The following is a 15,292-nucleotide window of genomic DNA, read 5'->3' as shown; positions in this document are numbered from 1 at the left end:
AGATAAAAAAAACACACAATATAATACTTTTTTTAGTTTCTACATTACCAACCCAATTACTATCGGTGTAACCTACTAAACTTAAGTTGATTAAGTAAGAGTAGAAAATTTCATGATTACAAGTATTATTTACATACCTTAAAATTTGTTTCACTGCTTGTAAGTGTGACTAATGTTTTCTATAGATGAACCGATAATTCCAACTCCATAAACAATATCTAGTTTAGGATAAGTTAAATAACAAAGACTTCTTATTATACTTTTGAAATATGTGAGATTTACTAGTTATTCAATGCCCTTCATTTTTTTTTATTTTTTTATTTTTTTATCTCTAGTCGCTTTGCAAAGGAGTACAAATTCTTGATGATAAATTTTTATTGCATCGCTTTAGAATTTCTATAACATACATCATCAAGAATGTATGCTTTTAACCCATACAATACCTTTTTGAGTTTATTATAAACTTGTTTTTCTTATCCTTTCTTAATATATCATGGTTACTGAACATAAACTTTTTCTCTTAAGTATAGCATTAAGAAAAATTGATTTAACATTCAATTGGTGAATTTTCCACCTTTTTGTGTTGTAAGTGCAACTATTATGCAAATGGTATCTAGTTTAGCAACTAGTGCAAAAATTTGTCTTATAAACTCATTTAACACCTATATGCTTCTTACTAATTGGTAGAGTAGTTAGGTCTAATGTTTCTTTTCTATTGATTGAATTTCTTCATTTATTGCTTGAATTTGACTCTCATCACTTGTTGCTCCTTCATATGAAATTTGATCACATTTAGCAAATAAACAAAAGTCAATTAAACCTTTATCGGTAATTATATTATCTTTTATGACTTCATAATCCTTTATATTATAGACATAATATGAAAACATTTTGGGCATTCTTTCCTAACCTATTTCTATTTGCATGGGAGAACTTTTATTGGGAGAAGGTGTGTTTGAAATATAAATATTTGTTGTAAAATCCTCCTAATATTCATTGTCTTTCACAAAATCTTCTTTAATTAGAACTCCTTTTCCTTACTTCGTTTTTGAGTTCATGTTCAACTTTCATTTTTTGAGTCTATGTCCAACTTTCATTTTATAGAAATTGAACATCTCTACTCAAAACTAACTTCCCCAATTCTAGATTATACAATTTGTAACCTTTAGTTACATCACTACCACCAACAAAAATATAGTTCTCACTTTTTATCATCAACCTGTTTTTTTGCTCTCTTTGGTATATAGGAATATTTAGTACACCCAAAAACTCCCAAGAAAGAAACTTTTATCTTATGATCACTTCAGGTTTCCTTAGGTATTCTTCCAAAAACTATTTTAGTAGGACGCTTGTTTAACAAGAATGTTGCACATGTAATGGCTTTTGCCCAAAATTCCACTATTGCCTCTAAATTAAATAAAGTTTTGTCTCGAAGAAACATATGAAACATTCTATTCTTCATTATCTACACTTTCACTATCATCTTATTTTGATTACTAAGAGTGCATACCCTATTAGAAATATTGATGTCATTTTTATCCTAATTATCTCATACTTAAAAAATACCCTTGAGATAGAGTAGAATTTGAATGAAATTATGTGTGACTTGCTTTAAATCCAAGAGTATTACCTTGTCTTTTAAGATAATTTTATCACCATTTCCATCTTTACTATTGAATTTGTTGTATCCTCCTCGACCTCGATCATGACTATGACCTCTACCATCTTGATAGACACCACAACCTCCTATTAATGTCCTACTTTGCCAAGTATGTTCCAAACTAGTAGAGTTGATTCTCTGATTCATTTGTTGTTTATGCAAATGCAATGAACTCATCAACTCTTCAACCGTGAAAGTGAAGACATCATTCCCTTTGTTCAATCACCACAACAAATTCAAATGCACTTTAAAAACTCATGATTTTTAATTTCCACTATTCTTTTATTAAGAAGCTTCTCACCATGAACTCACATTTGATTCTCAATAGTCTGTATTTGATCAAAATAGTATGAGATTGGTTTAGAGTCATTTATTCGAAGAGACACGAATTCACCTCTTATTTTCTACAACTTCATTCACTTGACATGATCATCACCTTTGTATGCTTTTTGTATAGTCATCCATGCCTCTTTTGTTATTTCTACCTTTAAGATTTTCTTAAATATGAATTTATCTACTACTTGGAATATCATATAAAGTGCTTTTTTATACTTCTTTTGAGGATCCTTCAATAGATATTTCTACTCCTTTAAAAATGCATCTAATTCTTTAATAAATCTTTAGATCTAAGCAGCACACACACATAAATGCATCAATTATTGAAATTTTTACTTGTGAATTTTGGGATTGGAGATTGAATTGCAATATTATTTGTAGTTATCAACAAAAATTGCAACTTTCTTACTATTTTACATATTTCTTGGTATTTTAGCTTTGATCCTTTGGCCTTTCACATTCTTAATCTTCTAACTCTAATACCACTTGTTAAAACCCACATGATTATGTATTGATAATAATTGACTAGAAAAATATTTATTTTATTATGCTCTCCTTCTAGCATAAAACAAAAACTAATTATACCTGCGCTGCGCTATGACCCTAATTCATAATTAGACTAGGAGCCCTAATTAATATAAAAAAATAGCAATTCTTAATCTTTCTCAAATTTCTAAAATTCTTCTAATTTGACTTTATGTCATATTACTAATTCCAACGAAAAACTAATTGAATTTAAATTTATTTTTTATTCACTTTTTCTTCCTTCTTCCTCATTCTTTTCTCTTTCTTTTTTTTCTTGATTCAAACTCATTTTAGATAAAATTATTTTTTTAGTTTATTTAGTAATGCTCTTATTAGAAATAATTTTAAGGAGAACTATTTAATCTTTCAATATAAAATAAAATAAAATATTTTTGATATTGTTTTTAATAATGTGTGATTTTTGGAAGAGAAAAATACAAATTAATTGTCTAATAATTACTTCAAGTGATTCTATAGATTTTAAATTCAATTTTGAAAATTTGTTGAACACCTATTGATTTATTGCATCCATCCCACAAAGATATAAATTTATTTAAACAATATACATTACATCTATCATTTCTATCACTTTGTTCATACATTATTTATGTAATATTCCACTATAAGTTTAAAATAAATCCATCTTAATTAAATTTATTATAGAGAATAGATATTATATTGAATGGTATAAAGAAGTCTTACCCATTTTGGAATATAACAAAAGGCTGGTCAAAATCTAGTCGGTCCAAGGTTGTATTAGCAATCTAGTGGTCCAAAAATTTGGTAGCATTGTCATCAATGTAGCTTTTGAGTTGTACATTCACTAAAATTAGCTACATGACCACCCATCTCTTAGAATTTAATTGGATTTCCATTGCTATAAAGGGTGAAATTGGATTTTATTTTCAAGTGAAGATTTCATCCTAAGATCTAAATAAATATATGTTTTGAATTGCTCGAAGCTACTATTTGAGGTTTCTCAATTATCCAGGTAAATATGTATCTTGGTTTATCGACGAATGTAGAAGATTTCTCGATTATCCAAATAAGCTATGTCTTGAATTTTGAAAAATTATTTACAAATCAAAACCTAAAATGGAACCTTAAATATAATTAAAGGATATTTTTGAAATGAGACGACGAATTATTAAACATAATAGAATAAAAATACCTTAAATTCTTAATTAGTAATATTACATCAATAAGAAAACACTCTAACCACCGTCAAATGAATAAGGTCAGAGTTTAAGATCATAAAAAATTAGTTTAGAAAATGTGTAATAATTATATAAGACTTTTCACCGGAGTGACGTGGAGTAAACTTTTTGTCATTTTTAGGGTAGTATTAAAGATCTCATAATGAATGTTTTTGCTTAATAAAGTCGCTAAGATAAAAGTAGAATTAAATAATTATTTTAACCTTTTTTTTAATAATAAGACAAATCTATTTGTCTACGTGGACCCCATTAGTTAGAAAAATAGTTATGCTTAAGAGTTGTACAATTTTAAACTTCATATTAAACCTAACTCGTGCGAAATGCTTAGTCATAACATCTTTTTAAAAATATACCAAAATTATAAAATACTAAATGGAAAAAAAATTAAGTAAATAAATAGATGGAAAAGAAGAGTCGAGAACCGGAGAGAAACCAGAGATAAGGACGCAACTGCAGAGATGAGAACCGCATTCAATCCACTATTAAGTTCATAAATACGACGTCACCCTCATACAACACACACGAACCGCTTCATCCTCGCCGGAGCTATCTCTCACGTTCCCCTCTCTGTCTGACTGAAGTGGTTGTGGTTAGGGTTTGGAGTTGGTGGTTGGCAACTTGGCAATGGAGGTGGTGGAGCTCTGCCTGGTGGTGTTGCTCTGACGGAGGCTAGGGTTTGGTGGTGAGGTTTGAGGAACTGGAAGGAGGAGGAGCAGGAGGAGGAGGAGAAGGAGGAGGAAATTGATGGCGGTGGAGTATCGTTGTTGTGAAGCGGACTTCTTCATACACATACTAATAATTGTCGGTTTGGTTTTGTTTGCTGGCTTGATGTCTGGACTCACTCTGGGGCTCATGTCCATGAGTTTGGTTGATCTTGAGGTTCTTGCCAAATCTGGAACTCCCAAGGATCGGAAACATGCTGGTCATTTTTCCTTCTTCTTTTCTTGCTTGGAACTAATTTTTATGGATTTTTGTGCTTTTTGTTAGTATTTTTGTGAGCTTTCGTACCACATACTTGTTTTTTCGTCGAGCCATGGATATTGAGTTGCTTTATTGCAGTTTGCAGAAGGAAATGACTAACAGGTTTTCCAGTTTGGCAGTTTGACATACTTGTTTATTATGAAATTTCCCATTATTGAATGGGGTTGCAGAGAATTTACTTTATTTTTGCATCTACTCATGAATCAATCTTATCAAATTGAGATCAACATTGTAGATTTTATTTTAATTTTTTTTATAATAAGTTTATTGGGCTTGAAACTTGACACCTGAATTTCCAATTTCAATTTGAATAAATAAACTAGCATCCGTGATTCTGTGAACTGTTAAAAGGTTTATTATGTATGATCTGATCTCACTTTCTCTCCCTTTCTCTCTCTCTCTCACTCTCCATCCTTGGGGGCTTTGCATCTCTGAGGATTGGCTTCTAGCTTTGTTTTAAGAATCTTTTCTTATTTCATGACTTAAATGGGAATTATAAAAGGAAAAGGCTTCCATGGACTGTTAAAATAACCTTTACGCCTGTTTTGATATTTTTATGATGAATTAGGACTTCAACTTTGCATCTTTGCGTATTGGTTTCTAGGTTGAGTTTTTCAGGAAATTTTTCCATCTGATTCTTTTGTCAGAAATCATTAACCATGGTTGGAGATAGAATGTTTCAAGGACCTTACATCTGTTCTGATCTCTTTCTTGTCCTTTATCCTTGGAGTGGCTTCTAAATAGAAACTACACTGGTTAGCAATCTAAGTCATAGACTATGAAAGGGCCCCCAGTTTTGTGGAAGTAAGGTGTAGCCTTTGAGATATAGGATACTCTCTGGTACTGTTAGCAGTAAACCCAATGTCAAATGAATGAATGTATCTCTAAAAACCCAGGCTGCTGCTTCTCATCTCAACAGATCTGGTTATTAATTTGAATGGGGGAAGTGCACCCCCTACTACTGTACTATCCGAGGGTAAACAACCAATTCTTTGTTATACTGAAATTTATATATGGGCCTTCCTTTTCTCAATAAACTTTTGCTTAATCAAAACAGGGTAAATTAGTATTAATAATTATAGATAAATACCATGTATATTATATGTATATTTTTTTTGATAACCAGGAACCTCACCATGGCAGGGTCCTTCGGGCCCACCTATGGGTACTAAACCCCAGGGTGATATTATATTTGTTTGTATGTGGCTTTTACTTGAAAACTCAAAATCCATTTATTAATGTTACTGAATGAGCTTTTGGTATCATTTGACATTCCCGCATGTTGACAGATCATATTTTGTCATAACAGAAAAGATATTGCCTGTTGTCAAGAAGCAGCATTTGCTGCTTTGCACGTTGCTTATCTTCAATGCTGCTGCCATGGAGGTATTCTCTATTGGGATGGGTGATACTAGCAATTTGGTTTAATATATAGGGGTAGAGTTCTTAATATTTGTGTTGGCTGCTCCTTCTCCAGGCCCTTCCTATTTTTCTTGACGGCCTGATCACTGCTTGGGGTGCTATTTTGATTTCAGTGACATTGATACTTCTGTTTGGTGAGGTGAGGGATGCATCTTTGTTCATGTTTTTCATTTTTAAGAGCTATTTGAAGTAAGGACAGCTGGAAACTTGTCAATATGACTTGAAACATGTTTTGGTTTGTTGTAAGTCTAAATTAATATCTTAGTATCTACCAGGTGGGTCCCAGGCAGGACTCACTGAGTGGTTGCAGACCGGTGGAATGGTCCTTTTTCTGTCTTGCATAAGAAGTTCATGAATCTGGTTATTGTTGTTTATTGTTAGTAGCATTAATGTTTCAAGCAAATTAGTAAATTTAACACGGTCCATTTGCATGCACTAATTCTTTTTACTTGCACAAACAGATAATACCTCAATCGGTTTGTTCTCGATATGGTTTGGCAATTGGTGCAACAGTGGCTCCCGTGGTCCGCATTCTTGTTTGGATCTGCTATCCTGTTGCATATCCAATAAGCAAGGTGATACTTGTTTGGTTAAGCACTCTTGGTACTGATTTCCTCTTCCATGGCATAACATTTTTTTTCTTGGATATTAGTTTTTCTAACACTGATTATCCATGTTTTCTGTGATTTTCCAGCTATTAGACTTTCTACTGGGACATGGACATGTAGCCCTTTTCCGTAGAGCTGAGTTGAAAACACTTGTTGATTTTCATGGTAATGAGGTGTGTAATTTATAGCTTTTTCAGTTTTTATTTCATTTTATTCTATTTTTTTTTATATTAAGGATCCCAAATAAAGGCATAAATTATCCTTTTATCCTTCATTTATATTTTTAATAGTTGCTATTGCATTTTTGGGCCCAAAATAAAAACTTTTTTGTTTGGTTATGTTATACTATAGAAGATGTGTGTTGTTAGCTACTCCTTTTTGACAATGTTTCCTAAACATCTTGTCCATTCTTTAATCAAAATTGTTTCCATTCATTTTAATTTTTATGCTATGCATTTATAATCTTCTGCTTAACTATTAATCAGGCTGGAAAAGGTGGAGAGCTGACACATGACGAGACAACAATCATTGCTGGAGCACTTGAGCTCAGTGAGAAAACAGCTAGTGATGCCATGTCTCCTATATCTGATACTTTCGCAATTGATATCAATGCCAAGCTTGATAGGTGTGGGATATGCTTGAATATATTAAAGCAAAAAGTTTACATTGCATTTGTTTCTGTCTGTTTGCATTTTTTTCAAACTTCTGTGGTGGTTAGCGACCTTACATATTTGTCTTCATGCAGGGATCTGATGAATCTAATCTTGGAGAAGGGGCATAGCAGAGTGCCAGTGTACTATGAGCAGCCCACAAATATAATTGGACTTATTCTGGTAAATTTGTTTGTCACTTTAACCTGGAAATTTTAATGAAAAATAACAAGTTTCTTTTAATATTTTATGATGGTCTTTTTCCTCTCATCTCACTTAGTTCACAAATATGATCTGCTCATTTTCTACTGGAGGCTAGATTAAAACCATCTTAGTGTAATCATTTACCCTCCTCTCACCTAGTTCACATAATTCTTATCTGTTTAACAATTAATGCAGAATAATACGCTTCAAGCCGAAAAACATTTTAAATAATTTTGGACCTGGTGGTGTCACAAGCACACAAATTTTTTTGAGATGTTGAGATGGAAATATCTATGATTAGAAATTTAAATTAAAAGTTATGTTCTCACCCTTTTAACAACATTTTCTTGTTACATCTGTACAATGCCAAGTAGTTACAAAAACATGGGAAATTTTGTTTCCACAAAATGTTAGCTGTATAAGATGCTTTACATTGTGATTGATTTACTCATGCTGAGATGACATGACAATCTTCAATGTTGAGCTGTAATATTTAAAATATGTTGACAAGCAATAGAATTTCGCTCTTCTGTGTGTTGTTATCCATGGCTCAACACAGCTGTGTACATTTTAGATTGAAATATAAGTTGGTCTCATACCCAACATAACTGCAGAACTTATTCCTAATTCTGATTAATATAGCAGTAGAGGTTTATTCCCCGAGTTTGATATGCAATAGCCAAACAGGTTTTTGATTCTGCTATATCTCTTGCATATTATATCTTACTTTCAAATTTTATTCTAGATTACCCACTTGTTTCAAGAAAATAAGGTCACAGAGTGTTGAATTTTGTTGTCAGCAGGAGGGGTCTGGTAATGAAGGTCATTATTGAAGTTGGTTCTTTCTTTTGCCCAAAGTGTTGTTAGCTTGTTGCCCATGCATTTCATGCAAATTGTTTGGTCTAGCAAGATATTTGTCTTCTATTCATAGTAATCTTTCAAAATTTATGCTGATGTGATAAAATCATTGCTAAATTTTTCTTGGACTTACCTTACTCTCTTTAATTAGTTCATTCTAATAATCTAGGTGAAGAATTTGTTAACCATTCATCCAGAAGACGAAATACCTGTAAAGAATGTCACTATCCGCAGGATTCCAAGGTATCTTGTATTGGTTGGACGTTCATTTTGTTGTATGTTCAGAGATCTATGCATTCAGGATTGTCATGAAAATATTTAAACTTTTGTCTCTCACTAGAGAAAATTTCTTGCTAAGCAAAATACTTTAGCTTCTATTTATAATTCCATTTTAGCATTTTCTGATTCTATTATTATCATTATTATCATCATCTTTATTATTATTATCATCATCATTCTCATTATTTATTTATTTATTTTTTACTTCATGGGAAGCTACCTCATAGCAGCTATTACCCTAAGTGCCTAGTGTGTAAAAATGAAACAACCCTTTTTCCAAGTAAATTGAAAACTGGGTTGAATAATTGTTAAGCAAGCTGGGCTCAATAGTATTTTAAATCATTAAAGTATCATGGAGACTCACTTGTGCATTTTGTTCCTTTTTATTTGCTAATAAGCAAATTTATTCTATATATGTGGGTAAAAATGGCAGACCATGTGAAAATATTGGGAAAAAGAAAATTCAATGGGGTAATTTAGTGCTTAAATACAATTAGGTTCATGGAAAGAATGTGGTAGTAACTAGTCTATATTTAAGGCTGGGCAGTTATCTTCTAGGGACAGGGTGGGGAAAGTCTTAAAATGGGATTTAGAATTCAAAAGGGAGGAATCTCATGCAAAAGGCTGTGATGAGGAAAGCAAGGGTGCTCCTTTAGGTATTGGAACCTTGTATAATGTATGGGACATTGGGTAAGGTAGTAAGGACCAGGAGGATCCTGGTTGCATTAGGTATTGTAACCTCAGGACAGACTCTCAAACTAGCTTGGGACAACTTTGAATTCTCAAGAAATTCATTTTGTAGTCGAGAACATTTTTAATGATTCTTGGAAAAGATGCAAAATGCTTTCTGACTATTTAGTTTACAAGACAAATGTTTAGAGTGCTTGAGGTCTGGCTCAAGTGGCAAGTAGTTAGGTGGTGATGTGAGAGAGGTTTCAGGTTCCAGTCCCAAAAGGAACCAAAAAAGAAAACAAGAAAAATGTTACATATAAAAAAGGATGCTCTAGATGCTAGTGTAATTTTCAAATCTAGTAAAAGAAAGAGCCATCATCTAATTTCTCATTGCAACAGTTATCACTTCACTGTATATGTAGTATTCAAATGCAATTTCGGGTGTGAGCACCTTGAATTAGCTGAACACTCTCTGCTAGCAGCAAAGCCTGATCCCTGGCCTTAGTTCAATAATCTGACCCTGACCATAAAGATTTAACAAATATATAAATGTGATATAACTAATGATTGGTAAGCTTAGATCACTTGTCTGAAAACAATAAATATGAATTGATAACCATTGAGGGCCGGGCAACATGCTTTCCCATGTATCCTTATTTTGGTCCTGAAGATTGTTGGCATACATAGGTGTTTATGATGATACCAACTCAACTCGAATGATTCCAATCATTTGAGGTTGGCTACATAATTAATTTTTTAGCAACATATTGATTTTTGGTTGATTTCTTCGATGATATGCTTTATCTTTCACCTTTTCTATGCATGTGTTTTGCTCTTTTGAGGTACAAATAACTTGTGGAGCTTGGAATCGAGGGTCAATTAGGACAGCTTATTAAGATTCTCTATTTTGGCTTTTATTTATTTCTGATAAAACAATCTGGTTAGCATTTGTTGTGTATGGTATTGCTTATATGCTAATGTTGATTATTTGTTTTTGTTTTCTAGGGTTCAAGAAACTTTGCCATTATATGACATATTGAACGAATTTCAGAAAGGTCACAGCCATATGGCTGTTGTTGTAAGACAGTGCAACAAAATGGAGGAGCAGTCTTCCAACAAGAGCCCTGCTGATAGTAAGTACCAACGTCAATCGGTAGCACCGTAACGGCTAGTCTGCCTTGACATTCTCATCCTGTCTTAACTGACCCTTGAAATTCCTAGATTCAGTGAAAGACGTGAAGGTGGATATTGATGGTGAAAAACCTGCTTCTGCACAAGAAAAAGGTTTAAAGAACAAGAGAGGACTCCAGAAGTGGAAGAGTTTTCCCAACAGTGCAAATAATTCATACCGAGATGGCACCCCAAGGAGTAAGAAATGGGCTAGGGACATATACTCAGACATCCTGCAGATAGATGGCAGTCCACTGTCGAAACTAGCTGGAGAAGAAGAGGCCGTTGGCATCATAACAATGGAGGATGTCATTGAAGAGCTTTTACAGGTACAAGTTGTGGGAAAATGCTAGGCTCAAGGAAGAAAAGAAAAAATTAAAATAATAAATAATAAATTTAAATAAATTGTTTTTATATGTTTCTTCAAATTCATTTTACTTATTTTAAATTTTCTATATAATGATTAAATAATTTAAAAATGCACAAGTTTTTAATTAATTTTAATTGTATGTTTTTTTTTTTTTCATTTTTTATATAGGAAAATCAAACAATTTTTTTTTTTTTTAAAGATTGTTTTTTCTTTCCTTGCTACTTTCTAAAAACCAAACATAGCTTAAAATTTCTATATATTTTATTATTCCAAATATTGTTTGTAGGTCTTCTTCAGCCCTAACATTAGTTTTGTACTTGTAGGAGGAGATCTTTGATGAGACGGATCATCATTTTGAAGACTCATAACTCTGGTTCCAGTGATAGTGCAGTAGAAATATATATCCAAGATAAAATAAGTAAATCTGTTTCGGCACTTTGGTCTACACTTGAGTTGGCAGAGTTACGAATGAAAACTTGGGACCTACTGAAGTGTGAGCAGGGACAGGGTTTTGGAACTGTTTTTTTAGTACGATGGCACACAAGTGAAAAAAAAAAAAAAGGAGAATTTGCCATTGGTTGTGTATACAGTGTCTTGTGTAGATATTAGTTTGGGAGGTGAAGGAGCGCTTTCATGTCGCTTATTTTTCTGAAACCGACTTATTGTCATCGACTCATCGCCCATCTCAGGTCCCTACCCAATTTAATTGCCTTCTGAGTTATACACCCAAAATTGCCCAAACTATCAAATATCAAATGAGGAAGAATATGCGAAAGCTCAACTTTTGTTTGTGGCAAGGTAATTTTAGAAAAGAATGCCGCAACTATTAAAGACATTTTAGCATAAACTTTTAAAATGTGATACAAAATACAAGCCATTGAAACATTTTCAAAGGTATGCTAATGCACTGCAATGTCGAGAGAGTATGGGTATGGGCAGCTTTCCCCATTACAATGACATTCTGAATCAATTACATTAAGATGGTCAAATCCAGAACCAATGATTAATAATCAGGATGAACTTGGATTCGGAATTAAATCAAACCCAAAAGCAGCATTAATTGGGGCTTCATTGGAGATTTTTGTTCAAATCTTGACCACTTTTATCACTGATTACACGCACCTGCTCCGAGGGAATCTTCCTTAGTTCCTAGGTCTTGAAATAGAAAAATAAGTTACACAAACAAATGTAGTAACTGCCTCTAATCTGTTCTCAATTGTAGAAGCTGGAACAACCAATTATTTGGTGTCAATTGTACAAACTACCATGTTTCAGACCAGCATTGATGACTTGTGATCCTCTAGAACAATAGAAAGAAACAAAACATCACTTGCGATGTTTACTTCTTTTTTCTGATTTCTTCTTTTTCTTATCCCTGGATTTCTCTTTTGATCCGTGCTTCCTAGAATGCTGCTTGTTTGAACTCCCTGAGCAAACTTTCTTCTCCTTCTTCCTCCTATCCCAATGAAGCTCATCTTCAGAAGATTCACTTAATTCCAGTGAAGAAGGCTTCTCTGGACCAAGAACAACGCGATGTTCCCACTCTTCCCTAACCCTTAAATCAGGGTTAGTTAACAGCCTGTCCTTGGAGTGTGAACAGTGAGGAAGGTAAGGACCTGCTTCATCCATCCTAGATCCTACAGCACCTCTGCCACGCTTGACCCTGCCAAAAGCACGAACATCCATTTCAGTTCAATTAATTGATTCTTTCCTCACCCAGTGTCGGTGAGATTTATTGAAATGTATTTGCAGGGAAAATTAAGCCAGGAAACACAAGCACACAGCAGAACAGACTATTTATTTTTATTTTTATTTTATAATTACCTTGAGTTTAGAAACTCTTCGACCTCATCATCTCTCAAACTTTCCTCTTCCTTTGAATAGCTGCCATCTTCTAATACTCTTTTGCTTGATGAACATAAATCACTAGCATGCCTCTTATTTGGACTTCTAGAGGAATTACTATAGTCTCTATGGCTCCTACTGCTGCCTTCATCCCTTAATCTTCCTTTAAGCCGATCATCCAGCTCCAGCTCTTTCTGCCTGACTCGCCACATCTCATTTACTTCCACAGCTCGATTTGCTGAGAAGAACAAAATCTCAAAGTCAGGCTGATGCCAATAGTGTACACAAGGTGAGAGAGAAATGTAAAGAAATCATCAAAATGGCCCAATAAAATAAAAACTATTTCACCTTTTGTAATCCTATATCTTATTACCCTTAGCACATATACACCAAGATCCCCAAAAAAATCTTATTATCAATTGGTAAAGAATTAAAAAAGGAAATACGCTTTAAAAGTCATCAAAATTATAATGACCCGTTTCATTTTTTATTGATGCACAAACACCCCTCAATTCATTACTACAGTAACCAAATGGTGCGAAACACGATGACTGAACATATGCTTAAGATTTATGTCTGACAAAACCCAGCCTAGCCACTCAAATTTTCTGGGCGCAGCATGGCCTCATCCAAATCCAACAGTTTCATCATCCTCCAGGTTCAGAAAGTCCAAGAACCAAAATCCTGAAAGGAATGCTCACATTTCCTCATTGATGACAAGTTGATATTTATTTCAACAATCTTTTGCCTTGACAAGGTATTGATAACTTAAAAATAAAACATCCAATGCAAGTACAAATACATAAAATATGGAACCAACCTTGTTGCACACCCAGAACAGTTGCAGTGAGAAAACGGGAATTGGGTCGACCCCTAACTTGGGGTTTCTGGAGATAAACATGCACACCTTCCTTCTCAGCTTGTCGTCGCAATTCTGCAGCTTCCTTCATAAGAATTGCAGCTATTCTATTCTCTGTCTCCAAATCCATCTCACCCTGCTAAGCAAGTTCCAAGAAATAAACCAGTCTGTTATGTCTCCCAAAGAAGAAATATGAATTGAAATCGAAAACAGTGCAATAATATCAAAGGCAAGCTTAGACTGCCTCCACCATACAACCATATCCCATGTGTAAGAACATCCCAGGTCTCTCTTAATCAATTTCTACCGTGTGTAATTTATATTGGTATGTAGCATTGACTGTTACAACCCGTGTAACTTTCTAAGGATTAAAACACAGACACTTTCATACTTTTCGCTATCCATTAAACAACCAATGAAGTTTGAAAAAGAATGAAAGATACTTTTTCCTCGTCCTTAACCCTTCCCTCATTTTCCGACATCAAAACTGAGTCTTATGGTAAGGAAGCAAAACTCCAACCATGCTTTCAAAATCGTTAAATAAAAACTATAAATCAAACACCCAGCGCGCATCACAAACCCTAATTCTCGAATATTCGTTTTTCAGATGATTGATGCCCATTACATTAATCACAACAAACCCAGTAACGTATAAAGGGACGATATTGCGTGCATATCACAAACCCTAATTCCCAAATATTCATTTTTGCTAAACGATTGATGCCAATTACATTAAACAAAACAAACCCGGTAACGTACAAAGGGCCTCATTACGTGCATATCACAAACCCTAATACATGGATTTCAAGATCGGATCTTTTTTTAAAGTTAAAACCAATGCTTGGTCTATTTTTTTGCTTTCCCTGATACCAAATAATAGCAAAAGATTTCGATTTTTCTTGCGACACCATCAAGAGCTAACAAATCAATTTTCTCTGCTTGGTTGCTGAGAAATTGAAGGAAAAACAGAGAAACTAAGTTGAACCCTAGGATAGAAACCTGGACTCATCTTTCTTATCTTTTTCTACCATTTTTCCCGGAAAACGATCACGAGTATTGAAAAAAATTTTAAAATAAAAAATAAAAACGAAAAAATAAAATAAAAACCTCGTCTCTTCTTCTTCTTCCTCTTCTTGTGCTTCTGTGGTCGAATTCTGCCTCTTTCTCTCTCCTCGATTCCCTCTTTCTCTCTCCTACGGCCTTGTTTCCGGAAAGCTCTGACTCGTCTTTTTTACTTATTTATTTATATTTATAGTTACTTTTTGCAAAATAATGGCTTTTGTTTCACTTTGAGGACTCCAAATACATCATATTTAACTAATGACCCCGCCTAAAAATGAAAACTACAAAATTTCAGTCGGTCCGGAAGGCTAGATACATTTTGTAGTTTTTATTTTTTTTAAATAATTTTTTTCTTTGTTTTTATTTAAAATAGGATTAATTAAAAATATAAAAAAAACTTTGTTATAAACTAAAATCTATAAAATCTTATTTTTATTTTGAAACTGTATAAAACTAAAAAAAATGAAAATTATAATTTAAATTTTTTATACTATCTATAAAATATATTATTATAAATATTAATATTATTTTTTATAAATAATAATAGTAATATCATTAATATACAAATATCATA

The 15,292-nt window shown here is 33.2% G+C and overlaps 2 protein-coding genes across 3 annotated transcripts; one reads left to right on the top strand and one right to left on the bottom strand.

Annotated features, from left to right (window-relative positions):
- Positions 1 to 4,181: 4,181 nt before the first annotated feature.
- LOC117931926 (DUF21 domain-containing protein At2g14520-like) lies at positions 4,182 to 11,733 on the top strand. Its single transcript, XM_034852998.1, has 11 exons — positions 4,182 to 4,660; positions 6,029 to 6,105; positions 6,197 to 6,280; positions 6,603 to 6,716; positions 6,836 to 6,922; positions 7,235 to 7,374; positions 7,495 to 7,582; positions 8,631 to 8,704; positions 10,418 to 10,545; positions 10,634 to 10,911; positions 11,276 to 11,733. The coding sequence occupies exons 1-11, from the start codon at positions 4,483 to 4,485 to the stop codon at positions 11,318 to 11,320; spliced, it is 1,293 nt and encodes a 430-aa protein (XP_034708889.1). The 5' UTR covers positions 4,182 to 4,482; the 3' UTR covers positions 11,321 to 11,733.
- A 143-nt stretch (positions 11,734 to 11,876) lies between these two features.
- LOC117931933 lies at positions 11,877 to 14,838 on the bottom strand. Of its 2 annotated transcripts, none has more exons than XM_034853005.1 (4): positions 14,764 to 14,838; positions 13,618 to 13,792; positions 12,777 to 13,035; positions 11,877 to 12,615 (listed from the first exon to the last, which is right to left on the bottom strand). In XM_034853005.1, the coding sequence occupies exons 2-4, from the start codon at positions 13,784 to 13,786 to the stop codon at positions 12,279 to 12,281; spliced, it is 765 nt and encodes a 254-aa protein (XP_034708896.1). In that variant the 5' UTR covers positions 13,787 to 13,792; positions 14,764 to 14,838; the 3' UTR covers positions 11,877 to 12,278. The 2 variants fall into 2 exon arrangements, with proteins under 2 accessions (XP_034708896.1, XP_034708900.1); XM_034853009.1 differs by having other exon boundaries at positions 13,618 to 13,795; positions 14,764 to 14,832.
- Between the last annotated feature and the right edge of the window lie 454 nt (positions 14,839 to 15,292).

The sequence above is a fragment of the Vitis riparia genome, chromosome 2 (assembly GCF_004353265.1).
Source record: "Vitis riparia cultivar Riparia Gloire de Montpellier isolate 1030 chromosome 2, EGFV_Vit.rip_1.0, whole genome shotgun sequence".
NCBI lineage: Eukaryota > Viridiplantae > Streptophyta > Magnoliopsida > Vitales > Vitaceae > Vitis > Vitis riparia.
Note: the sequence above shows the minus strand (reverse complement) of the source record. Positions and strands in the feature narration are given on the sequence as shown.

Excerpts from the sequence above, each read along its gene's own strand:
- LOC117931926 (XM_034852998.1), top strand. The coding sequence starts at position 4,483 with ATGGCGGTGGAGTATCGTTGTTGTGAAGCGGACTTCTTCATACACATA. Across the intron at positions 6,281-6,602 it reads TGATACTTCTGTTTGGTGAG|ATAATACCTCAATCGGTTTG; the intron begins GTGAGGGATGCA and ends TTGCACAAACAG. Across the intron at positions 6,717-6,835 it reads TTGCATATCCAATAAGCAAG|CTATTAGACTTTCTACTGGG; the intron begins GTGATACTTGTT and ends GTGATTTTCCAG.
- LOC117931933 (XM_034853005.1), bottom strand. The coding sequence starts at position 13,786 with ATGGATTTGGAGACAGAGAATAGAATAGCTGCAATTCTTATGAAGGAA. Across the intron at positions 13,036-13,617 it reads TGTTCTGGGTGTGCAACAAG|CAAATCGAGCTGTGGAAGTA; the intron begins GTTGGTTCCATA and ends TGTTCTTCTCAG. Across the intron at positions 12,616-12,776 it reads GAAGAGTTTCTAAACTCAAG|GGTCAAGCGTGGCAGAGGTG; the intron begins GTAATTATAAAA and ends TGCTTTTGGCAG.